Source organism: Martes martes, assembly GCF_963455335.1.
Source record: "Martes martes genome assembly, chromosome: 7".
NCBI classification, from domain to species: Eukaryota; Metazoa; Chordata; class Mammalia; order Carnivora; family Mustelidae; genus Martes; species Martes martes.
Window position 1 is genome coordinate 41,913,378 of NC_137894.1, and position 27,434 is coordinate 41,940,811.

The following is a 27,434-nucleotide window of genomic DNA, read 5'->3' on the forward strand; positions in this document are numbered from 1 at the left end:
ACTGTAAACTCCCTGGGACAACAGGGACTTGTCTCTCTGTGAACAATTGTATCCCTAGGATTCAGAATAGTAGCTGACATCCAAGAGGTGCTCCATAAAGAATGAATGAATGAACGAATGAATGAATGAATGGAGTGGCTAGAACACAGGTGTAAGGGAAAGCATGTGGAGGTGCAGAGGAAGCACAGCATGTTTGAGCAGCACAGTTCAGTACAGCTAGAGGACAGAGGATGCACGTAACCACCGGGAGGACAGGTGAAAGATAAGGCTGGAAAGCTAGAGTGTAGGCCAATTTAGGCTACGTTAAAGGGGTTGGTTTTTTTCCAAGAGTGATAAGAATTCAAGGAAGGGTTTAAGCAAGGAAGAGACATATTAGATTTGCATTTGCAAAAATCACTTGGGTCCTAGTGTCAATGTCAGAGAAGTTGGCACTGTTCTATAAAGAGAAAGAATACTTCCTCACCAGTAATATGATGAGCAGCTTTCAGATTTCCACCCAAAAGAGCTGGAGAGAGAGGAAAGGAGAGAGGGAGGGAGGGGGAGAGAGAGGGAGAGGAGGAGGAACAGAGAGAGGGAAGGAGAGAGACCGTGCGTGAGCAGGTCTAAGAAATAAACACAAAATCCTGGCGATCCAAATCCTGCAGTGGGTGTGTTTTCCAATCAGCCCCAAGGCTTATGGCAGAGATAAAATAGGAAAGGAATATGTCCCCAGCTCCAGCTGAACATTCTGTTCAGGCTTTTCAACCTAAAAACTTTAGTGTGCTAGTCAGCACCGTGGCTGTTCTCCTGTTGTTTGCCCTACACTGGGCCAAACCCTGCCCCAAAATATCAACATGTCACATGTGGGCCCAGGCAAGGCTTACTAACTTTTATGACGTTTGAGTTTCCCCACTTCTTGCAAAAAGGAAGGAACCAGACATGGGTCCATGGCAACCATTATGTCTCTCCCTGTGGGGACAGTCTCCTGAAAGGGACATCAGGCCCACAAGAGTCTGGCTGAATAAAACCATGCCCCAGCCAATGCCAAGTTCAGCAACTTCTCCGCTGGCAGCTCCCGTTAGGGCTACGAAGCACTGGAGGAGCTGGGGAGGCTCTGAGAATGTGCCGACCTTGCGTTCACAGGCCCTGCCGTGTGGTCAAATCCACATCTTTAATACTCATCATCCACGGCACACACATCTGCCAAGCTGCAAGTACAGGTTGCTTTCAACAATCGGTTCAAGTTACTTGTCAGAATTGCACGCAGGAGTTCCTCCAGCAAGATCGGAGTTTCACTTTGTCTTGTTGGCCGGAAGTCAGCTAAGCTGGTAAGGAAGACCATTCAATCTCAAGGAGTTCTCTGGCATGACCATCTCAGGCCTAGGAAGGGCAACAGGATACCTAAGTAATGAAAGGAAAACCTGCAACCGGAAGGATAAAGAAGCTGCCACAGGAACAGCGAGAAGGCAAGAGAAAGTTTAAAAAAAAAAAAAAAAAAAGGCAATCTCCAGGGGCAGCTGTGGTCAGCTGACTTGGCTGAACACTGCACAGCTCCCAGGAGCTGCCTCTGCCTAGTACAGCCTCCCGCCTCCGCAGACGGAGAGGAGCACAAACAGAGATGGGAAGGAACCCTAGGGCACGGGGGCTGTTGGGTAGACACATTTATCTCGGTTTGGGGAGGAGGGGGACTGTGGTGGTTGGTGGTTGGTGTGGTATGATGTTCTGGACCCTGACTAACTGACTCTTCTAGGTCTCAGTCTTCTCATCTGCAACATGGGGTCATAACTCTTACCTCCTAGGGCAACAAGAGAATTTTAAAAATGAGCTCAGTATGCCTAGTGCCTGGAACAGAGTAAGTATTCAATAAGCAGAAGTTTCTAACTATTGTGAACTCCTATCAAATCGTATCTCACAGTCCAGGATAACTGTTCTTGCAAACTCATCAAAGATATACATACTCTATTATTATTTCATTAACCTCAGCCCCTAGCACAGTGCCTGACAAGCATGGGACCAGAATACATAGTTGTGCAAGAAAGGAAGGGGGGACTGAGGGAGGTAGAGAGGGAAAGAGCCAGGGACTCTGTCTTTTATTTCTCTCTTTGGCACCCAGCAACATTGCTAGGCACTACTGTGAATACTAACCAAGTCACAAATCCTGTTTGCTACAGAAAGTATTTATTCGTCATTTACTCATTCACAAAACTATGCTCAAGTACTTGTTGTCTGCAACCCACTGTGCTGAGTTTCCCATAAAACACAAAACTTACTCCACTGCATCCCATCCTCAAGGATCTCACAAGTTAGAGACTCATATGTAAATAATCCTACAAATGATCAACATGACGATACCATAACACAGTTCCAAGTAAGGAAGGCTGGCCTTCCCACACCCGCCAAAAAAGAGACAGGACAACTTTTTCCAAACTGGTTTTTTCTTGACTGAAAGAAGGAAAATGTTCCCTCTTTAAAGTGGCAGGAGAGAAGGATAAGAATGTGGTCATGTCTGGATGCTGCTTGCTCATTCTCTGGAAGACCTAGATGTACAGAGCTCTGGGCGGCCCTCTCTGCCCATAGCTCCCATATCTGAGGCTCTACATAAGGGAGCATCTGGGGTTTACTACAGAACGTCTTAGTTTATCTTTCTGTACAATAACCTACCATATGTATTCAACCCCAACCCCAAAGGCAAAGCTTTCCCAGGACCCAAGAGGCCGGGCATGACACTCTAAACATCACTTTCATCGCTGGGAATAGGAAACAGTTTAACATCTAAATTCCAGAAGATATTACCGATGCTGTTTATAATTTGCATGCTAAATAAAATTGAGTCAAGTTGCTGGCTTTCCTAGGTCCAGCCCTATGGTGCAGCTAGAACAATATATGTGTGTGGATGAATATACTTTGGAAGAGTATATGTATACGTGTATGTACAGACATATATGTACACACACACACACACACATTCCCTGTGATTCCAACCTTTTCCAAAATGTAGAACAGAGCGTGTTTACAAAATACGTTAACCACATGGAGATGAGGAAGGCAAATGGAGTAGCCTTTTTCCTTCATTTTACAGAACATATTAGCCAAGGACAGATTCCAGGAAACTGAATGGACCCGGGAGCACGTGAAGATGGAAACATATTGCAGGTTAACCACATTTCCAGAGTAAAGTCTAAACTGGAGAGCCATCTGAGGAGCATCGAGAATACTAAGCTGCTACCCTCCATTAGCTAGGAACTTACCCAGTGGAAATGCACATTCCATCTTCACTCACAACACAAAAAGAACAGCAAATATCGAAATTACTAGAGTTGTCTAGCCTATGGCATCTCTTTTAAGAAGTCAACAGCCTGAACCCTTAAATGAGTCCTCTCTTCTTTCCACCTACCTTTTCTTTGCAATTACATTTAGTAGTCTTTTTGATTCAGAGCTGAAAACCAAAGCACAAATTTCTCCGCAAGTATTTCCCTCTCTGGATTTGCTGTTATTCATAATGGTTCTGAAGACTTCCAGAGGAAAATACTGAAAGTGACACTACTAAGTCAGGGTAACAGATAGAGTCCTCAACTCTTGTTTCCAAGTATTTCGTCACCAGATGAGTAAAACAAATGTAAAACTACAAGCAGGCCATCACTGGAAAAGTTCTTGAGTCAAGTTCCCTCCTAGGGAAACCTCACGTTTATAGTTCTGTATCACGGAACAGGATGTGTGGTGAGTGCTTTCACTTTTGCTGATAGTTACTACACACTGCCTAATCACATGTTCACTGACCCAGAAGCTCAGTCCACTGACTTGGGAGGTTCCAAATGGTTTCAAACATAAGACTCTAGCCTCCTCTACAAAGGAAGGCATGAGATAAAGAATTAGCATTTCTCTAAAAGAGACCTATACTTTCTCCATATGGAGTAGGCTACTGTGAGAAGTGCCCCACAGGGAAAAACTAAAAGAGAGAAAACACTTACTCTATTTCATCACCTGATTACTGGATAAACAAAATGAAGTATATCCATACAATGGAATAGTATTGAGCTATAAAAAAGGACCAAGGTATCAATATCTGCTACAACATCAATGAACCTCAAAAACACGACGCTAAGTGAAAGACAGACACAAAAGACCACATATTATATGATTTATTTAAGTGAATGTCCAGAAAAGGCAAATCTGCAGAGACAGAAAGTAGATTAATGGTGGTCTTAGACTGGGAGTAGGAAGGGGCAGGAATAGCAAATGGGCATGAGGGCTCTTTCTGGGGTAACAGAAACAATTTACAACTAGACTGGGATGGTGGTTGTACAACTCTGTAAGTTTACGAAAAATCATTGAATTGTCCAGTTAAGAAGGGTGAATTTTATGAGATGTCAATTTTTAAAAATGGTAGAAACAGTAAGGAAAGTGTATTCTTTCCTGGATCCTTAAAGAAGTGGGGTCTCTGTCTCGAGGTCACAGAATGACAAGATGGCAGGACCTTATAGCTCAGTGTGTTCCTGAGAGACACCTGGAGTTTACCTGAAGAAGGTGAGGCAGGGGGTGGGGGTTGGGGGACAGTCAGTTGTTCAAAGCCACTTACATAATTAGTGTTCTGGGATCAGAACCTAGGCGTCTTAATTATGTGTCCAGTGCACTCTCTGGTTTGAGATCTTCCTTACTGTGTTCCATGCAAACTCCCAGGGCATTAACCATACAGATAATAAAATGAATTCACAAACACATGTGCTTGAGTCAAAGATGAATGTTTTTGGAGTATATACCATACTGGATCATCCATGATTTAGTTATTCTTTGCTTGCATTTAATGCTTATATATTTCATTTTCTTGCTGTCTCTGTGTTTGTCTTTTACATGAACTCCATACCTGGGTACACCTTTAAATCAAAGACTCTTTCCTCACCCAAAAGATTCATAGATGAGTTTTTTAGAAGCTGAATCAACTCTGAAAGTCTCACAGCTTTCAGTACAATGAACAGCAAACATTCTAATTCAGACCTAGCCACAGGGGCTTGTCTTTCTAATAGAAATGTAAAATAGATCTTTATTTGCCACAAAATTAAAATGTGATCCAATTATGCAGAATATGAAGGAACTTGTTGAATTACAAAAAAAAAAAAAAAATCACACACACTAAATTAAAACAATGATACCATAGCCTTAATTACCTTCGGTTTTACTACTGTAGCTTTCAAACAGTACTGGAATAGGATGAGACACAGTCATGCCTAAGATAAAACATACATAGAAAAATAGGACTCCATTTAAACAAACAAATGAACAAGTTAAATTTAAACAACTTTTTAGAGCTACATCGACCACCCTGAAAGTCAACCGGTGTTACGGGCCGCACGGATGTGTTCCCCGCAAATTCATATATTGAAGCCCTTAGCCAGAACGTGATGCTCTTGGGAAGGTGATGAGATTTAAATGAGGTCAGGCGGTTGGGGTCCCTGCGATGGGATTAGTGCCCTCCGAAGAAGAGGAAGAGACACCAGAACCTCCTCTCTCCACCATGAGAGGACATAAGAAGAAGCCTGCTTCAGCAAGCCAGGAAGAGGGCCCTCACCAAGAATCAAATCTGCCAGCACCTGGGTCTAGAACTTCCCCATTTCCAGAACCAGGAGAAAATGAAGTTCCGTGGCTTAATCTACCCAGTCTCTGCTATTTTGTTATTGTAGCTGGAGCGAAGACAATCAAATACTTACGTTACAGTTATGCAGACTTCTGTACTATTCATTACAGCGATCAAGGTTAAGTGGTTATACAACATCCCTTTCTCAGGAACTGGATCAGGGGTTAGTTATTCGTGTGCATTAAAGTATGTGAGAAAATATTTAGCCTTCCTAAATCTGCATTTTGCAAGGGCTATTCTTGCAGTGACTTACTTATACATTTATAGCCTATCTCCCAATGCTTTTGCCTTGGCATAAAGTGAAAATTAAAATAGAACTGCATATTTAGCTCAACTTCCCTGTCACAGAACCAGCCCTCAACTTTCTAAAATGTATGACTTTAGCCTTAAAATGATGCCTAGCTCCAAACCGCTTCACTTTTTAGTTGTCTGTGTACACGGGGGCCAGGCGCACGGATGCTCCCAGGAGGCTGGGGGTTCCCCAGGAGGCAGATGTCTCCTCCTCTGGAAACACCGAGGGGGAAATATGCAGTTAATGAGGAAGGGCAGTGCTTCGCTGACCAGTCTGTGTGGAAGCTCAGATTTTAAATAAACCGATGACCTCACACTCAAGAGGCTCCAAATCACCCCTAGGGATCAAACTTGTCCAGCCAGTCTTTCTTTCTCTAACAAAGACCAATACTCTTCCCCAGTTCACCTGAATGACCCGAGTGATATCTAAAATGGGCAGAAAAATTCCACAACAGAAGGCAATACGTGTGCAATGAGGCCTGTCTGAGCCCTCAAGCCGAGGATCTTTGGTTCAGTTAAGGAACAAAGATTCTTTTTCAAACCACAGGGGCTAAGCCCATATGTATTCAAACAGAAGAAAATAAAATCACTTCATATGCACAACCTCTAAATGATCAATTCCTACACACGCCCCATTTTCTCAAGTGACTCAGTTTACCTAATTTGTAGAAGAAAAACGCAGAACTGGCGATCCAGAACTATCTGACCTAGGCTAAAGCTATAGATACTATTTCCTTTGGAAAAAGAAAAAAAAAATACATTCATTGAATAAAAATTAATCCTCAATGTTTTGCAAGCTGACATAGGACCCCCAAAACATAACGTAACCTATGCTTCCTCATCAAGAGCCATAACTCTCGTCCTGCATCTCTGCCCTGAAAGGCCATGACCTTCGGCTTTCACTCTCAGGACGGCGGCCAGAGCAAGAGAAGTCAAGCTGGAGAACTCTCCACGGTGGTTCTCAGGTAACCAGCTGGTTAGATTTCATCTTGTGGGTTAGCTTTGCCTCGCTAGCAAAGGAGGTGCCTGGCCTGGACTTCGAACGATTTCTGTTTAGGTTTCCTCAGGGCTCAATTCTAAACAGCCCAAATAAAGGCTCTGCTGTCCTGAAGGGCACCTTTCAAGAGAAACAAAAATAGGACGCTCGCTTAACAAAAGGGTACTGTTTGGCCACCAACGTCCTGAACGGGGTCTGACCGTAGAACTGGAAGGGCTTTCTGCAAAGTTAAAAAGAAGGAGAAGAAAAACAGCAGCAAGAAAAGAATCATCACAAAATCACCCACTCCAAACCCTCCTTCCCCCTCAGAAGTGCCAACGGATAAAATATAAACCTCTTTGAAGGAAACTCCAGCCGGAGCTCAGCTTTCAGATTTTAGAAGACACTGGCATCCCAAGGCCTCCCCACTGTCAGATCAAACACACACAAAATGGTTCCCTGATATTTGCCCGGTTTCCCCCATACCATAAAAAACAGGCTTTCATTTTAATCTACTTACCACACTGTGGGTGAAGGCCTCTAATTTCACAGCACAGAGATAACACAAATAATTCATATGACATATTAGTGGAATATCTACAGGGGAAGTATTTAGTCAGAGCTCACTGAAAACAATGGGGAGCTTGGCTACCGCCTCAGAAGGCAAAGGAATGGCTCTTCCCACAGGCAGAGCCCCTCCTGTCACACTCACTGGAGTCAAAGATAAGTTCAGCCTCTTAGTATCCAAGTTGTTTTAAGTCAACAGGTCTCCCCAATAATGCAACACTTCTCTAGTCCCTCCATGAGAGGTGACATTATCCCCTCCTTTCCAGGACCTCCAGAGGCTACTTCACGTCAGCAAGCCCCTTGAAAACACTAAGTGCCAGAAACACACAACGGCAATCCCACTATAACCATCATTCACCACCACCGTCTGCCCCGCCAAAAAACAGTTGTGCCTTTCTGTGTCTCTCTCAACTACAAAGAAAAAAAACCTCCCATTTAATTTCCCATGGCCAGACCCATCCTTTGAAGATCTCCTACCCTTTCTCGAGACCCTCTTTCAACTTTCTCTCTCCCACGAAGCCTTTCTCCCAGGATAATGTGGAGACCTCTCCACAGCTACTATTCATTCCATTTCTCCCAACCTTGAGGTTCTGCCAAGTGTGAGGAAGATTCCCTGTAGAGACAGGATAAATCAATGCTGAGTTGTGTAGAAAGTTTTTTTAAAGGGGGGGTGGGGGAGGGGGGCAACAACTCTATAATCATCAGTTAAGACATGATGGGAAGGAGACCACCAACAAAGCAGATAAAATTCAAATGCAACCTATAGCAGCAAAGTGTATTAAAACCTCACTCTAACTTTAGATACATTCTTGGTGGGGTGATTTTTTTTGTTTTTGTTTCTTTTTTAATGCCTTTAGTAAATGTGAGATTTCTGAGTCTAAAGCCAGTTTTTGGAGATGCATTCCTCTGTCAAGGCATCAATCCATCTCTTTCACGTTCTCAACCACACCCACTTGGACCTTCGGCTTATCTCCTCTTGATATAAACATGTACACATGTCCTGGCAGAAAAATTTCACCTTCCAATACCCTGTTAAAAACACTGCTCCATCACGCCTCCAGCCCAGCTGTCCCTCCTGAGCTCCAGGCCCTTGTTAAAATTCTGTTTTTCCTGATTCCCTGGTTAACACGCTCCCTGCCAGCCCCAGATTTCCAGCTGCCCGTGAGACACTTCCCTAGAACCTCCAACTAAGCCCTGGGGAACCCTTCACATCTCACCTTGGACTGTCCCAGCCAGTAGTTCCACCCAACTCAGGTACTGACTCCTGCCGTCACCTCCCTTGTGAGCCTAGGATTTTACCTCCCAGGAAATGCTGCCCTGGAGCCCACCCTTCCCCCCATCCAAGTCCTGGCCTGCACTCTCTCTCTTCAGAATTGTCACAGAGATCTCCTAACTTGGCTCCATATTTACACTGTCAATTTTCCACCCCAACTTCAAACATACTTATGCTTAAGGACCTTAACAAAAAGAAATCTGATATTTTTCACTTGCACAAAATTTTGCATAGGAAAATGTTCAAGATGCTTACCTGGTCCCTTCCTAGTTTGTCCAGCTTCATCTCCTGGTCCTCGCCAACATACCTCACGCCCCGGCCAAGCTACACCTCATTCACCCTACCTGAATGTGCCGTGAACTTCCATCTCTTGTATCCTGGCCCAGAACGCTCTCTCACTTTTTGTCTTCTAGGTAAATCTCTCCCCATCTTCCCCCAAACTAGGCAAAGCTACCTTCCTCAGTGAACTTTCCCTGACTCCTCATGAGGGGTGTTCTCCCTCTTTTGTGTGCTGCATATTTGGTAAGTATCTCTGGTTATAGCACTCTCCACTAATTTTTAAACTACTGTGTCTTTCCTGCCTATCAACTCCCTTAACCTGTACCTCCACTGACCGGCACGTGACCTGACACACAGCAAGTGCTCAATAAATACTTGATGAATGAAGGGATGGAGGCAATAAGTGGCCTCACCTTTAAACATCTGAAGCTTCCGAAGAATACTGGATTTTCTTGCCTCATCCCAGTCTTCCCACCACTGGCTCGTCTTGAACATACCGATCTAAATTGCATGGTCACTAGCATCCTGAGGGCACTCACTGAATGCCCAAGTGACAGACAGAGAAATGGGGACAGAAGACTCAAGACAATCTACAGCGCTGCCCTCCAGGAACTGAGACCAGTGAGAAGATCAACACATCGAAGCAACAAAACAGGAATTCAGTAAGGACTCTAACTAATAAGTGACAAAACCAGAGTGTGTTTGCTCCTAAGAAATAATAATGGAAAAGACTAATTAATAAAGGGATGTCATCAAACACCATGGTAATTTTCATTATAACATTTTACTGGGCGCGATATTGGTATTTTTTTCATTGAGGTTTATAATAAAACTTCTCCACTCAATGTATTCTTAATCCACATGCCAGGCACTGATGCTGTGTGCTGTCTCCTGAAAGGCTCACAGAGTTTAAAGTCAACATTGTTGATCTGTGATACAGCAAGGGCACAGTTGTTTATGAAGCAACTCTACTTTCAACGTTTTGGTCATCAGAGCAAACATGATATATATTAAAGTTAAGTATATTCTAAACTACATAAAATCTCACCTCTTTGGATGAGGTCCTTCTGAGGTTCCAGATTACCACGTGGTGGCACTGACAATGGTGCAAAAGCAAAACTCTGAAACATGGTGAGGGGAGAGATGGAAATGACAATAAAATCCCTTCTAGAAGGCCAATGCAGGAAAATCCCTTCCAGATGGCCACTGCACAAAAACATGGGAACGGAGGCTTGGACGCAGCAGTCCACCCCAGAGATGCCAGGTAAGTCTTCAGAAGCCCCCCGGAAATAGCCCCCTAAGAGGTGGAAACTCACACACAGTGCCAAACGACCCCACCCACGCCAGTGCTCTTAGGAGTAAAGAGATAAAGTCACGGGGTGCCTGGGTGGCTCAGTGGGTTAAAGCCTCTGCCTTCGGCTCAGGTCATGATCCCGGGGTCCTGGAATCAAGCCCCGTATCGGGCTCTCTGCTCAGCAGGGAGCCTGCTTCCCTTCCTCTCTCTCTGCTTGTCTCTCTGCCTACTTGTGATCTCTGTCTGTCAAATAAGTAAATAAATAAATCTTAAAAAAAAAAAAAAAAAAAAGAGGGACACCTGGGTGGCTCAGTGGGTTAAGCCACTGCCTTCGGCTCAAGTCATGATCCCAGAGTCCTGGGATTGAGTTGGGCTCCTTGCTCAGCGGGGAGCCTGCCTCTCTCTCTGCCTCTGCCTGCCTCTCTGCCTGCTTGTGTGCTTTCTCTCTCTCTCTTTCTGACATATAAGTGAATAAATAAAATCTTTAAAAAAAAAGAGAGAGAGATGAAGTAACTAGACCCATGGCAAAGCCTAACAGAGTCACGGACTTCCTAATTCACATATCCCACAGGGCGGAATCACACTGGATGCTGCTTCTCAGATCCCTTTTCTGCTCCAGGCTTAGCTAATGACTTCAGGCTTAAAAATATGTCTCTATCTCTGTGCTGTGGAAGAAGTCCTTTGGCCAGTGTCCTTCCTTGGGAGACAACTGACAAAATAAAATAAACCTCATTCCTGGGCCTTAATCCTTCTTTCCCACCCTGAGACATATCAATGAATAGAGGTTCTCAGAAATGGTAATAAGGACCAAGAGGTTGAAACAAATACACAAAACCTTGCTCTCAACCCCTGTCCTTGATACCATATTGACCTGGCCTGAAGAACTGACATCTCTCCCCATCAGGCTAGCCACCTTGCCACAGTCATCACGGATTTTCTTGATCGGCCTGATGGGCATGATATATGTGTATGCCTGTGTATATACGTATATGGACATGTGTGTCTGTGTGTGTATATACATCCATCTACATTTACATTTAAATACATAGAGATGAACTTTTTCACTAAACAATGGCTGATTTTCACTAACTATTCAATATTAAGGATTGGGGCTTCTCAGCCAGAGTCTGTTTCTTAAAAACCAGCTACTCTATGCCTGTATGTGTGTGTATTACCCACACCATCACAATACAAATTGGACAAAATAGATGCGTAATTAATGGTGTCATTCAGTTTACAATGGCACTATTACAATGCCATTACTCTATTTTCATGGCTACTGCATATTAGAACTGGCTTCCAACATCGTTGAGTAAAGAAATAAAACAACCTCATCAGAGTGTCAATTAATTCTGTATAAGTCACGTAGAATCTCGAAACAAAAACATTTTCACAGCGTCAAAGAAATACCGGTTTCCACTATTGGTTCACTTCCCTCTTCCTTGCTGATGTTTCCACCTACTATACTTTTACCTATCCTAGTCCAATTATAAGCCAAAATCAATACAGAACCCTCAGCAAGTTTAATTGCTTCTCTAAGAAAGGATATTATAATCCATCAGCACACCCTCCCCTTTATGCTAGCGTTATTTCCCTGGGTTTACCCAACACCATGGTGGTACCCTTAACTACTCTTTTTCACACTGCTCTCTCTCATCAGCTCAACTACTGGAACAGCAGAGCAATTTTGAGCAGGTTGCGAGTCTCTGAGAGTATTGCTTGCAAAGTGCATGTAAATTATTAGATTACGTTACAAGTGAAAGACTCAGCAGTGGGTCACCGTAGTGGGGCATTAATGCAGAACAAGTTGAATGGAACCCTCACAGACAAGCTTCTCCAACGTGATTTTTTGGCAGGGAGGAGAAAGTGAGTAAAGGGGAAGGGAGGGCAGGGAATGATGACGGGTTGCTGAGAAATGAGGCGTGAGAGAGCTCTGGAGCACAGTGGGGAGGAGGGCGCTGCCACAGCCTCGAAGACTGGAGGGGGCAGCTGGAAGCATGGAAGGAACAGCAAGGGTGGGAGGAGGGAATGGGCAGGCAGGGGCCCTCTTCTGGTTCAGTGGAGGGTGTGAGGTGTCAGCTCAGGAAGCCCAAGTGGCTGACAAGGTTGAGCTTCAGTGATTTGTCCTCACAAGGATCCAGCCCATTATGGTTGAGCTGAGTGACTGGGGCAGAGCTAGTCAGGAAAGGGAACTAGCAGTAAGAGATAAGGTTTTCGATGCCTTCGGATACTCTTGTTTATTTCACTGAGCAACCCATCGGAACCACAGAGTGATGATTGGAGGAAAGGGAGTCGGGAGACCTGAGGAAGAGAAGGTGAGAGGTGGCCAGAGGGCCCCTATTTCTCTATGTGCTCCATCAACACTACCAGCACCGGGGCTGCACTCCACGTGCGCCGAGCATCCTGCTAGGTGTCGTGCATGGACAATCACACGTGGTCCTCAACCATCTTGGGAAGCCAGCATCAGAAACATCTCCAGTTTTCAGGTGATGAAGGAAACACACTGAGCGGTGAAGGCACTTAACTAAGTTCACACAGTTAGCACTGGGCACACCTGGGCCTCTGGCCCACGTCTGCCTCACTCCGAGCAGGCTTGCAACAAGCACGCATGCGGGTTCCCAACATGTCCAGCCCTCATCTGAGTCGCTCAAGACTGGAGCAGGCCTGAACCCGCCACTGAGGGGAGGCTGGGTGGTTCCAAGAGAGACAGAAATGGGACAAACAAGGGCTCCTGGGTCCAAACGCAAGGCTCACCTGGAAGCTGAAGCAACTAGAAGCGGTGCTTGTAGAGTCGGAAGGACAGAGCTGAATCTACTGAACAAGTGACCAGCTGGGCAGAGCCCTGTGACGGGGACACTCTCTGCACAGTTGATGAGCATTTACTTTTTTGCAAAGCACTGTGGAGGAGTGAAAGAATAAACCACGGTGCTGGTCTTCTTGGGGAGAACAGTCACCTCTCTGGGAAGTAACACCGTAAGACAATAGAAAAGAACCTGGCAAAGAAAGAGGTTGCACGCTTACTGCATGAGCAAGGTCCACATGACTGACAACTGTGAAAGACCAGGGTCATGAGAACGGCAGGAGGGAGAGGGTGAGTTTTATCTCCCAGCCTTATGGAAAACGACTGCAGGCTTACATGCAGCAAAGAGAGATAGGGGCAGAAGATGGGAGATGGGGCCGGGAAGAAGAGGGGAAGGGTGAACACATATATGAGGAACAGGACTAAAGAAGGCCAAAGCCAAGACACAGGTAGAAGAGAATCATCAGAAGTGACCCAGACTGTGGGCTTCACTGAGAGATGCCAATCCTAGAATGCAAGATCCAGGAAGGCAGGGATCTGCCCCGTCTCGTGTGCTGTTTTCACACACATGGTGCTCAGCAAAACTTGTGGAATGAAAGAATGCCACCCTCAGGCTTTTTGACGGTGACATCAAATCCAAGCAAAGGGGATTCCAAAATCTCCATTCTAAGCCAGCCTTGGCAGATGCATGTCTAAATGAAACAGGATATTAATGAGCATGTGCTAAAAGTGGCATAAAGATACCACATGACAAATAATAAGTATTTACATTATTTTTCCCTCCCCCACCTCCTCCATGAAATCATAATGAGTAACACCTGGAGTCCAACATCAGTTACTGTGGAAACACTCCATCTCTCCCGCCTTCCCTCCAACTGCCGGGCCATGGCTCACAAAAAGGCTGTTTCTACCTCATGTCCAGGACAGGGTTTTTAGAACTGTGAGAGGCAGCCCATAAATAGATCATGAAACCAATCTGGTGCCTCATGATTTGGATCTTGTCTTAAAATACCAGAGCAAAAATAACAGCGCATCCCAGGTAAAGGATAAATATTTTACATGAAAAGTTTATTGCACGCGCATGGGGTGTGTGTGTGTGTGTGTACGTGTACTGACTCACAAGGTAGTATGTTTCTCTCATTGTAGGTCACAGTATAAACACTTAGAAGATATTGCTCTGGAGGGGTAGGAAATTCCACTACTGGACATTTTTTTTTCATATTTAAGTGGAGTGACCCCCCTTGTTTTCCTGACAATCCTGGCTGAATATGGCTCTCAGAGGTACAGCTCTTTGGGCCAGTAAACGTGGCCCATCCTGTAACATCAAGAAATTCTGTGCAACATACTAAGTTCAGAATTGGTTCATTCCAAGTACACCCAGTTTCACAACATACAAACAATCTTTTTGGAGAAAAAAAATAAGATTTATTTTTTTCTAGTTACAAAAGTAATACATGTGCAATGCAGGAGAGTAAAAAATACAGAAGAGCACAAAGAAAAAAAAAAACCTCACACCGGAGATAACCATTTTATCATTTCATTATTAAGGTGTACGTGGGTCTGTATTAATACACACACACACGTACACACACACACACATACACAAACACTCAGACTATAGTTTTTTACAAAAATGATTCATTCTATGCACACTGCTATGAAGGTCATTACTTTTCACTAATAGATGACATTTTCCCTTATCAAGAGATATTTTTCTACTACAACATGATTTTTACTGGCTACATAGTATTCCACGGGTGGACTTGCTGGTGAGAGTCTCTATAAAAGGCACTGCCTTAAATCCTTCGCCTTGAGGAAAGCAGGCAGCCGCCAAGAGCCAGCCTCCCCCACTCCACCCTCTGGCTGCATCCAGCTCTGGTGAACACCCCCCCCACCGCCCTCAGGCCGGGACCAAGGACAAGATGCTCCCCTCCAGAGCCTCTATTCTACATTCTGCCGGATCAGCAGCGTATGAGACACAGGCACTATTTTCACTATGCTTTAGGATGGCTTTACTGACACCACCACCAGCTCACTGGCTAATTTTGCTACAATAATAAAAATACCCAGTGGGATCTGAAAACATAACCATTATTGATAATGTTCCATTATTGATGCACGGCCAACATAACGTGCACTGACTTTCAAACACGTCAACTACCTCATGCTGGATGAACTTGTGTACACATTGTGATATTCTCAGGCGGCTCTCCTGGCGGGGGAGGACTTTGAATCAGTACCTTACTGGAATTTCTGAGCATCTCGGCAGAGCACACAAGGGCCAGGGACCCCAGAACCCTTCCACAGAAGTAGAAGACCCGTATTCTTGTCACAGCCTTGCTACTTAGTAGGAATGGGACCTCGGATGCATTATTAGACTTCTGTGAGCATCAGCTGGAAGGAGGAGGCCAGGCTAGATGATTTGTGAGGCCCCTTCTGCCTCTAACAGGCTTTGGGCTAATAAAGCACGATCAGCGCCTGCATCATGAGCGAGAACCACACACCGAGCACACACCCTGGAGCTCAAGATTAGGAAACAAGCTCGAGGAACTTGCTAGAGCCTCTCAGTGTCACAGCAGTTCCTCTACTGATTCTCTGTAGGGCCTCAAGAAATTTGGGAGCCTCACTAATCTTCAACCTTCCTCCTCCATGCTGTGAAATGTTCCGTCTTCTGGGTTAAGAGACTGCTCTGCAGAAATTATCCAGGTCCCCGCTTTCTGAAGACACGTGCTCATCAGAAGTGGGCCACGAGGGCCAGAAAGGGTAAAATGCAACTTGCAACTTCATGCTTGTCCTCACTGGTCAACTAATATGATCAGTAAAAGAATCATTTTTTATTATCAAAGTGTTTCATCTGCCTTTGCTTTCCAATGCTTCATTACCTGGACAATTGAGAGTTATGGGCAGCTCATCCTCCCCGATGCCTTGTCCTTTCAGACATAACATCCCCATCACACAAACGTTCCTAGGAGTACACGCTGTATCCTTACCATGGCCTTCTTTCCATCCACTGGCTTCATGACTGTACAGTGAAAATGAAAGCAATGCAGTTTATCGAAGAGTTTTTAGACTTGCTAAATATACCCTTGTTTCTTCTGTGATTTGTATGTTGAAAATCCATTAACTTCTATATAGACAGTCTTCCCCAGGACTGGCATCGATCGTATGGGATGAGAGAAGCTTCTCTGCTTCTGGAAGGGCAGAATCGCATCTGGTTGTCTTTTCTCCGTCTTTGTCCATTTCTTCAGGTTTCTTTAAAACTAACTGGAAGAGTCAATAAACATGCCCGCCAATTCCCTTAACACACTAGGAGGCAGATTACCATGCCCTTCAGACCTGTTCTTGTTCTGTGTTTCCAAGTATTCCCTTACCTGCCTTTGTCAATTGGCATTCTCGACAAGTTCCTCATAACTTCTCAAAGTGTCAACTTTTCCTCTTTTCATTGCCCTTGTTAAAGATAATTTAAAATTAGAAAGTCACATTCCCCGCCATTTCAGAGTCAATGCTAATTTCATTTTCCTTTGCACAGAAGTCTCCTTCCCCCTAGAGATTCCCTTCCTCATTCACAGCCCCCATTCCCCGAGCCCCAAACAGGCATTCTTCATCCCTGTATGCACTCTTCCATTCCCCTACTGTACCCTTCTTATCTCTCCCCCAAAATACTTCACCCAGTAAAACACACTTTAGCTTGTGGTTCTCCTTCCTTCACTCCACTTCTGAGAGAAATGTCTGTGTCTGGAGATTGTAAAGTCACCTTCAGGAAAGAGGCATACAGTTGGCTGTCAATTAATCAGGATAAGACAGAAAAAAATTACATCGTGCGCAGCTTTGCTTCTCAGTACATGCATTTATGCTTTGGGGATCAAGAGGATTTCTCCCACACAACCTAAAATTCATATTTATGCCTTTTGTTTGGCTATAACTAATTCTCTACCTAGCAGCACAGTAGTTAATAGTCTGGATTATTTAAAACAGTGATTACCATAGCTCATTATAAATTCAAGTGTAGGTCCCTCATTTTCCCCCATTCTGTTTCACCTCTATCCTTTGCAACCTGCCTATTTATCCTTGCTAGCACTCTTTGCTCATAAGTCCAATAATTTTATATTCTGTAATTTTTAGCCACACATCTAGTTTGACATACAGATTTTAAGCGAGTTTATTTTCCCCCATTAAGCACAGACCCAAACGTCACCATTCCTGTCACGTATACAATTCCATCAAGTTTCAGAGTGTCATTTATACACAATTTTATTTCTTCTTACTTCTTTCACACACGCCTACCACTTACGTACAGCAACTTCACTACATTCATATTTCATAAACTTCATCAGTATTCAGCCAAATCCTCCCCCGAAGTAAGCTAGGTATTTTTAACAGTGCGCTGCCTCTTTCACAGGCTTGAGGATCCTGTACTAAGTGGCACCCTTCCTTGCACCCCAAAGGAGTTTCATCCATTATGGTCTGTTCGTGGATGGAGGAACTTCCTGATTATTTCAAAAAACTTTCAGCTAGTTCACAATCAAAACTCAAACACCCAGTTACATTGCTAGAGATGATTTGAGGCTGGCAGATTATAAATCCTCTATGCCCCAAGTGTTCCTACTCAGTTCCAGCCTCCGAGTGAGCTTCAGGGAAGAATAGCACCAGTACAGAGACTCCCCGGCCTGGCCTGCAGTCCTCCGGCACCTTCAAGGGTGTGGAAGACCTGTACTCTCAACTGGTGGTGGACACTGGAGAGGGCTCTGTAGCCGGCCACCAGGGCCTCAGTTCTGTGGATGAGACAATCACCAGGAAAACACAGGACCACGCCACTGTCAACATGTCAGAGCACGTAATGCAATAAGACAGAGCGTAATAATGACATGTCCACGGAGGCCATACACATCTGGTAGGGGAAAAAGGAAAACAAATAAACAAACAAACATAAAACAACCATTCTTCCACCAACACAAGGGAATTGTTACCTGTAATTCCTTTTCACATTGGCATGGAAAAACGGGAGCAAAAAGCAAGCCACGAGACATGGCACATTTATTCCTCATCACCCCCCATTCAACCACCTTGATGCCCTTACTCCAAAAACAAAATAATAATAATAATAATAGTAGTAGTAGTAGTAGTAGTAATTGGACTGTCACAAAAGAACACCCTAGCCCCTAAGATGAATTTGCAAAGCTGTGACATCAAGGATACCAGAAGATAAACACAGACTATCATGAAATCACGTGGGATGGCCCTGAGAAAGTCAGCCTCTGATGGTGCCGTCCCGGGCACACTTTCCATACTGGTCCAGTGAACAAAGGCCCAAACTTCAAAGGAGAATTTCCTTTGGGGGAATTTAAATGCTCTTTATTGATATTCTTGAAAGTCTTCCCACCAACCCTAGAATTTCCTAGTTTCTAGGATTTATGATACCCTCTCAATGTATCTAAGGAAGAGGCAAAATTACCCATTATTTTCTATCTACCAGAAGTTACATAATGCTATGGAAATACATTACGTAACTTATTTGTAAATACAACAGTCTTCCTAAACATCTGGGAATGATTTCACATCCTCTGTTAACTGTGGGGGAAGAATAAAGGCTCTAGATTCAGGTTGAAATTTTCCTAGAAAGTAAAAACCTCAATTAACCAGAATCAACAAATTAAAGTGAATTTCCGTTTTGCTCCTTGTGAGCTAGAGACCAAGAAAGGCAAATAACAAAACATACTGATATTGAGGATTTAACAGAAAAAGAAAACAATTTCCAAGCTGGGATCAGGGCAGATTTAGTCCAATCTCTGGCACTGTCTCCATTCACAGTTCTATAATGCACAATCAGAATTCATCCTCAGAATAGTGACCCTGTGCCACTGTAAGATCCTCAAACCTCAAAGAAAGATTCGATTACATTCCCCATGTTCTTTCTAGGGTAGGAAAGGGGACCAGCACATTTAAAAGAAACATATTAAAAAAGAAAAAGACAGAAAAGATTCAGTTAATCTACTGTTAGCCAGAAAAACTAATTCATTAGTAATGCCTTGGTACCCTTATAGAAAAATCATGATTTACTGTATATTAATCAACACTTGAACACTGATTATCTGGAGAATTTTTTTAAAGCATTATTCAAAACGATTCACTTTTATTTCTCTTAACATACGGTTTAGTAAGGTGGGTGAAAATGTAACAGCTCGTTTCCAAACCAACACTTCCCATTATGAATCACACAAACAGACACACACACACACACACACACACACACAGGCATGCACACAATACTCCCCCCAACAACAACAAAAATACCCACATTTTTTTAAATGATAGAAGAGAGAACAATACAGAGAAAAAGAGACAGAGACACCGTTGCTAAATTTTCAATAAGGATGATAGTCTTCATATTCAGAAAGATACTCCACATTCTAGGTTAGGTTTACTCTTGTACCTTAAGGCCTTTCAAAGCGGACTCCTGTTGCTCCCGAAGAATCTATCACTAATCTAGGATGATTGGTCAGGAATCTCCCTGAGGGAGTGGACGGTGTCTACCTCAGAGTACCTGAACAATGGCTCACGGAAGACAAAGACGGTAAGCAGCAGGTTATGTCAAAAGAAGCGAGCTGGGTTTTCCATAAAATTTTAGTCTTTGGCACACAGGGCAGTCATATTATAATTTTTCCCCAGACACCTGAAGTGTCATTATGTATTTTGCTTCTACGAATACGTAAGTACAGAAGCATGATTCATTAAGTAGATGGACGATGAGGGCGGAGAGGAGGAGCACTCTCAGAAAAAGTGGCCTACACTGTAAGAAACCATACCGCACAAACAGAATTTTCAGTGATATCCAACTCAAGTCTGCCCTTCGAACAACACACCACCACTTTCTGGAAGCAAAAGTGGGAAAATGTGCATCTTCTCGTCAGAAGTGACAGAAGTGTGGCCCAAGGAGAAGCAGCCATGGGCCTGTCTCACGTGCATTCCAAAGGTTAGCTCTGGACAGGGGTCGGTTTGCTTCCACAAGCAATTCAGCTGTCACCCAAAATCCTCAGAACGTTTCCCCTGGAGGCACGACTACAGCAATGAAAATTCTCGAACGTCCCTACATCCTGCCTAGGAGCCTGGTGTGGAACTAGCAGTGTGTGTTGCACTCCCCACCCGCCAAGACCTCTGCTGTCTTGAAAACACTAGCTGAAGGGTCTCAGTGGAGGGGGATTCCACGCAGACTCCGTATTTCAGTTTTGGAAATGGAGGCATTTTCTAGAAAAAGCCAAGGCTCTTCGTGATGATAGTAGGTTCTGGAAAATTCCAGCAAGTGACTAACATAAAAAGAGTCTGCTATAAATGTTTTAGCCACTCAGGATTTGACTTCTGGATTAATAATTCAATTCATTTTAAGAAAGAAGGGGGAAGCAACAGAAAAGTTATCATACCTATCACCAAATGCATTTTCTAAAATTATTCCATTTTTTCAGGGTATAATTATAAATGTTTTTGTGAGCAATTTACCAGAAAATTTAAAGTCCCTTAGTTTAAAAAACAATCATTCCATCCCTCTGGCAAAGGATTTTATCCTAGCCAGTAGCTCTTTCAAACTATGGGGCATCACTTGTTCACTGTGGAGAGCCTGAGTTAGAAAAGTTGATCTAGAAAAGGCTATAAACTGCCAGGCAAGAAGGGTACCTACCAGAAAGTGAATCAGCCAAGACAGAAGGGGAGGAGTGGAGGCCAGGCACTTTGGTTATGTGGTTCTAGAAGTCCTCAGGGCTACAAATAAACTACAGGCCTTGTTAACTGATTTTCAGTCAATCTAAACTGAGCCTCCAGGGGGTTCAATCTCAACCCAACTGAGTTTTTCAATGTTAATCCCATCTTTTGGTTTCGATTTTTCCCTTAGGTCGGCCTGCCCTAAAAGCCTTCAACTTACACATGGGTGTTCCAAACCAACTGCGGGCCACGCTGCCTTGTAACGATAACTTTAGGAAAGTAAAATATGTAAGCTTCTGGCATGCATAGAATAATGAGATTCTGGAAAAGGGGCTTTAATAACAGTTATGTCACAATGCTTACGGCTCCCTGAAGTCCCTGAAAGCCTTGTTAAATTAAAGATTCGCTGTGGTTTTTTTTCCGTTTCATTCTTACTTCCCATGTTGCTTCTTGCCTTTCTTTTTTGCCTTCCATTGTGTTGTAGAGATGGTACTGAACAACACCAGTCATCGTTAATACCACCCAGAAAACGGGACAGTTTCATTACAACTGCTAATGTTCCCTGCTAGTTTTAAGGATGGGGGAGGTCCGTCTTTCAGATTACAAAGTCACACATCTGATTCTGGTAGCGCAGGCACTAAGGGGACGCAGCCCATTCACACGAGGAAGCCCAGGAGTTTGGCATTCAGCAACAGCTTCAAGTCTACCTAGGTAATGTCTCATGAGGTCACCTCAATGTCATGAGAATCCAGACCACAGTTTCTGGGGACTGCGAACACTGGCTGGCTGGAAGCGAACCCTGCTACCTCTCTGGAAAGCATCTCCCAAATCCAAAAGCTTCCCATTTCACCCAATGCCAAGAACTCCATTCAATCCTCCTTGAGGTTGAAAATGCTAATTATAAGGTGATGATGTTTGCTTTTCCTTTTGAGTTGTGTGCCTTTCTGTTTTAAGTATTAAAAAGGCGTAATCACCTAGTGTGTAGGTTAATTTCTTTCCGATATTGTAATTTATGCAACATTAATACTGGATGCCAGCTCCAATTTTCTTGCTGCTTACACTCTGGGAGCCGACTTGCATATTCTGCCAACTCCATTACATCATCTGAAAACCCAAACATTTCCCATTTTCAAATCACTCTCATCTACCAGGCATACCTACACTTTCTCTCTTTTTCTCCCTAGGTCACACACACAAAGATTGGTATCCCTGAGGAGCAGACACTACATCTGAGGTTAAAGTCTGCAAATGCACATAATTTCTGGAAGCTATTACTACTGCTGTGTTAGCTAAAGGATGCCTCCATCTCTGACCTTCCTTTTTCCATTCAGACTGTTATATAACCTAGTGCCTGCGTGCAGGATGTGAGTTGAGTGTTTGGGCCTTACCTCTTCTCCCTCCCCCTAGTACATCTCCGGAGAGATGGATAAGGGGTTGGTTCAAAGGAGAGTGAGCGGAGGGTGACCCTCTAGGGGACAAGGGGACAAAGGTCAACAGGTCAGTTGTACAGGGTGCATCCCACCCCTACTTTGTCCCTCTCCCCTTTTTGCTAAGCCTAGGGGGCTAGTGGTACTGAATGCCTCAACGTTATATAATTTGCAAGAACAGCAAGTTACGGATTTGTTAGTTGGTTCTGCAGCCTGCCACCCTGATCTCTTGCAAGAACACCTTCTGGCAAGAATGACACCTGAAGATGCTAATAACAAAGGGGAGGGGTAGGTTAAGAGAGAGGGGGGTGACAGCACAAACCACAAATTAGTGTGGCTTCTTCTATTCTATTCCCCCCCCTTTAAAAAAAAAAACAACTCAGAAACACATGAAGGGGATTTTCTCCAGTGTTTCTGATTAACCCTGTTACATAACCTGCTCGCATTCCAAATCCACCGTCTCAGGGTCTAAATATACTCTTTGCAGCCAAAAGCTCTCCACACACAAACTCACGGAGCTGGCGGCAGGACCCGGCCCCTGGCCCTGATCCCCCTCCCTTCCCAGCCCTTGCTGCACCCCCCTCCCGCTGAAACCGCGGTTCCGCGTGTTCACTCCTCGGAAATCGCCTTTAATTAAATGTTTTTCGTGTGTGTCATCCTGATGGCTTTTACTGTACTCGAATTCCGTGAATGGGAAAGCGCCCGGACAGGGGGTGTGGCTAAGGGGAGGGGGGGTGAATACTGTAAAACAGCCAGCACATGATCAGCCATATTCCTACCTCCAACTATAACATCGAGAGGAAGGGAGCGGCTCCCGGCCCCCCATTCGCCTCTCTCCAGCCCTCCCCAATCGCCGCCAGAAGCCCAGTGTCAAGAGGAGGGGGCGCGCTGGGTCGGTGCCCAAGCCCGGGCTGGAGATCCGCCTGATCCCCAGCCCTGGGCTGCTCGCGCGAGCCCGCTTCCTCCGGAGTGACAGGCGTGATTTATACATTATTTACAACAGTAATTAAAGCCGTAGCTTCCTCCTGTTCTTTGCAAACTCCAGGCGCAATCAAATAAATAATCCCCCACCTCCAAGAAAAACCCCCACATCAGGTTCCGACACCTTTAAGAAAGAGAGAGTGAGCTTTCCCCAACACTCGACTTTAGGAAAAGGCAAGGAGGGGGCAATGGAGTCTCCCGCCCCCCCCCCCCGCACAAACGCTCCAAAATGAAGTGTAAGAATCGCTCGGGGGATGGGGGGGGCGCATCTCTCGCACTATCCAACCAGCATCCAACTCTCGCTGACCATTCCCGGGTTCTTGCAGAAACGCTTGAACCTCAGAGAGGGAAGGATTCCCAGGGCAGAAATAAGTTTGGGTGCATTTCGAGCTTTCTGTTTCTGCTTGTTTGCTTTTGCAGGCGCTCACTCCGAATGCGCGTGGAGCGCCCCATAGCACCACCGCCCTCCGCGCGCTGGCGCGCACACGCCCCCCGCCAGCCTGGGCGCCCGGCTGCGAACCCCGGGTCTGCAAACTTGAGGATCTCCCCTCGTCGCGCCCGCCAGACAACTTAGCGAGCACCTCACGCGCCCCTACCCGCCTTCCTCCAGCCCTTCCTCCAAATCCCAAGCCCACCGCCGCGTTCCAGAGAAGGTGCCCACGTCGCCCCCAGATCCAGGAGCGCCCCCTCTCCACCCCCGGGGCTTCCCAGGTCGCTCACTCCTCCCGCACACCCTCAGCTCTGCGGGGGACCGAAAACACACCCCGTCTGGGGCAGCCAGGGCCGAAACTGTCAAGAGGAGAAAAGGTAAAGCGGGAGGAGGGTGGCCATAAACGGATTTTTTTTTCTTCTTAAAAGGACACTGCCGCTTTAAAAGTTTCTTTCCTGGGCCCCCACTCTCCGGTTCTCCGTATTTTGGGGGAGCGTATTTAATTTGGACTACGCGGCTTTCCTCCTCTCTTCGCAGAAAAATCAAAGCCAGGAGGTGAGCCCGCCGGCTGTCAACCCTCCTGCCGCCTCCCCCGCCCCCCTCTCCTCCCGCAACCCGAGAACGGGCTGCAAAAGTTTGCAACATTTCTGGGGGGCGGAGGGGGGAGGGGAAGGGGGCTCTCCGGGCTCGGGGCGCCGCTGCAGGCTCGCGCGCGGCCCCGGACCCCGCGCTCCGGGCGCCCGCTCCCGGCCGGCCCCCGCTCCGCTCCCGGGCTCCCGTCGCCCCCTCCTCAGCCCCTCTCGCAGCCTCCTACCTCTGCTGGTGCTGGAATAGCTCTGTCTGCGCACCGGGGCGGGCGGCTCGCTCTTGCGGGCGGATTCCTGGTTCAGCGGGGTCTCCCTGGCGCCGGCGGCCGCGTCCGCGCCGCTGCTGCCCGGCTCGCTGGCGGCGGGGTCGGGGGCTGCCGGAGCTGACTCCATGTTTTTTCCCAATGTAGAGATCGCTGGAGATGGCGAGCTCCGAGACTCCCTCTATCTTCTGTTTTCAGAGCAACTCTATGGTACCAAAAAAAAAAAAAAAAAAAAAAAAAAGTGGGGGGGGGAGAAAGAGACCGGGGAGAGCTGGAGGGAGAGAGCAGGCGGCGGCGGCGGGCGAGCGAGAGCGCGAGGGAGCGCGCGGAGTGTGTCTGGGTGGACGTAAGTGTGCGCCCGAGAGGGGTTGGGAGGCGGGTCTGGCCACAGGCAGCGCTAGCGAGAGCTTCTCCAGCCGGCCCCCACACCCACATTCCCCACCCTCCAGACCCCAGACCGAGAGCCACCGACTGGCTGCCAATTTTGGGGCGGGGTGGGGGGTTGGTGGGGAGAGGCTCTCTTGCCCCGATCCTCCCCTTTGCCCAGCCCAGAGACAGAAACGAAGATCAGCGAGATGATCCTGTGCCTACTTCTGAGAATCTCTCGGGAACAGCACTCGTCCCCATCTGCAGCCAGACTGAGAAGAGACAAATGCGATCATCCACGTTGGGGAATCGCAGGTAGCTCCCTGCCAGCCCACCCCAGAACTGAGGAGAAACTAAAAAGGAATTCGACCTGGGCCAACACCCCAAGGAAGGAGGAGGATGGGGGGACGTGGCACTTTTTACTTCGGGATGGGACGCCCAGTGGGTTTCCAGACTTGGTTTGATACATCTGTGTCTAAAACAGGTTTTGGGTCTTGAACCGCCCCGTACAGCCAATTTCTGGTGTGGCTGAAAGAGGTGGCTTTCAGCCTCTTCCCTGCTTTCTCTGAGAAGGATCCAGAAACCACTTGGCAGGGCAGTTTCTACTGAAGAAAACTTTGGCCTGTTTGGTTGATGACTATCTAAGCTGGTTGTAATATGGCATACTGCTTCTAGTTCTGTGTAGCTGCTAATTGTCAATTCCCACTGGTAATCTTACTATTAAACCTGCAGTCTCATCCATAAAAGATATACTGGAGAGGCATTAATAATGTCTCGGTGATAAAGTTCAGATAATTAACCGCTCTTAATAAGTCACATCATTGTAGACATCATTCCGCACCTCCCTTCCATTGAAACACACCCATCACATAGTAGGTGTTTAATGATATCCAAGGAAAGCAGAGAATTGCATCAGTATTACCTTGACCCCAAACTCCAATATGAAGGGACAATACAAACTGAATGAGTAGAAAACATTCAGGTGGTATTAGCCTGACTTCTCTGTCTCAATGCTCAATTCACCAATTCTTTCTGACTGCCCAAATACTGATGAAATCAGTACATTTTTTTTTAAAGATTTTATTTATTTATTTGACAGACAAAGATCACAAGTAGGCAGAGAGACATGCAGAGAGAGAGAGGAGGAAACAGGCTCCCTGCTGAGCAGAGAGCCTGATGTGGGGCTCCATCCCAGGACCCTGGGATCGTGACCTGAGCGGAAGGCAGAGGCTTTAACCCACTGAGCCACCCAGGCGCCCCGAAATCAGTACATTTTTAACATACACCCCCACCTTCCTTTCAGAAAGCTCACAAAGTTTGACAATAAAAAATATTATTATATACCAGAAGGTGGCATAAATATGTGTATTTAGGGGGTTGGGATGGGAGAAAGAAGTAGGGAACATTTTCCTTTTTCTACCTTCCTAGTTTGGAAAAAGGCTTTTTAAAAATGGGGGGAACCTTGTTAGATAATTCCTTAAGATGAACCTCCATATGCCAAACTTCGCACATGGTTTGTGTTACTGTTACTGATATTGGTCTGATTTCAAATACACAATGCTCTTTGCCATGGTCTGTGTGTTAAATCAGCAAAACCTGTGGTCCACTCTTCGGAGTGATGTAAATGAGATGTGAACGGTTCTGATACCTTAATCCAGTCTGCAAGGATCCCTGGCTTTAGCCTGTCTGTTGGCGCCTACAAACAATGCCCCGATTGTCTCCTCCATCCCAAATCAGATGTGTGGGTTCCCCCATACATCAAAGCACAGATTTCCAGAACAGCCTTCACACCATTTACAATTGGTTAGCCTGTTAATAATGTTCTTGATGTAATTGACCTAGCTTGTCACTCTTGACTTTTCTAAGTAAACAAATATATCAAAGTGCACAGTTTCATAAATAAGCGAGGGCCTCTGGGGAAGTGAATATCTTAAAATATATCCACTGCTCCATATTTATTTTAAAATATATTTAAACAATTTTTCGTATTAAATTTCACCAATAATTCTATTTGGGATTCAGGTGGCTCAGAACATATCCCTGGCTCCTTTTTAGGTACCAGTAGCAACTCATTAACATTTTTCTGGTTAAGTCTATTCCCCTGAGCCTTCAACTGATTCCTTTCCTGTTCTCCTTTGACTAAGCTGGTATTTGTTCACCCTGGAAAGACCTTCCTGAAAATGGCCCTAGTGACCTTAGTCAATTAAGAAAGAATCCATATTCCCTTCAGCGGCAAATTCCAGCTCCAAAAAGCCATTCCTCCTAACTCTCTAAAACAATTACTGCTCTGCAATTTAAAACAATTGGGACCGAAAGTGCTTTCCCCAAGGGAAAAATAAAAGTGAGTTAGATACGTTGCTTGACTGTCAATCATTGTTACTAAAGTATAAATTACCCGGATTGGGGAAGCATTTGAAACCTGGAAAGCACAGTGATTAGGTTTATATATTTTCCTTCCCTCATGCCCCTTGTCTGCTTACTAATTAAGGCTTTCCAATTTTTCAAATATTTGGAAAGATGGAAGCCTTCCTTAGTCTCTGCTCGTTGACAAAGGGCAATAATGTTTGCTTAAAAATGGTTATTTTACTTTGCACTACTGAGTT

At 45.4% G+C, this 27,434-nt stretch overlaps 1 protein-coding gene and 1 long non-coding RNA gene across 2 annotated transcripts in view; one reads left to right on the forward strand and one right to left on the reverse strand.

Annotated features, from left to right (window-relative positions):
- The window catches only part of RORA (RAR related orphan receptor A), a 700,343-nt gene extending 675,671 nt beyond the window's left edge, over positions 1 to 24,672 (reverse strand). The window contains exon 1 of the mRNA XM_080807980.1: positions 24,430 to 24,672. Coding sequence (XP_080664106.1) covers positions 24,430 to 24,595 — 166 coding nt within the window. The 5' untranslated portion in view covers positions 24,596 to 24,672. The remainder of the gene's footprint in view (positions 1 to 24,429) is intronic.
- On the forward strand, positions 23,435 to 26,399 carry LOC308345619. Its single transcript, XR_013967087.1, has 5 exons — positions 23,435 to 23,838; positions 24,044 to 24,170; positions 24,613 to 24,675; positions 25,013 to 25,146; positions 25,316 to 26,399. It is a non-coding gene; the product is annotated as an uncharacterized lncRNA (long non-coding RNA).
- Positions 26,400 to 27,434: the final 1,035 nt, after the last annotated feature.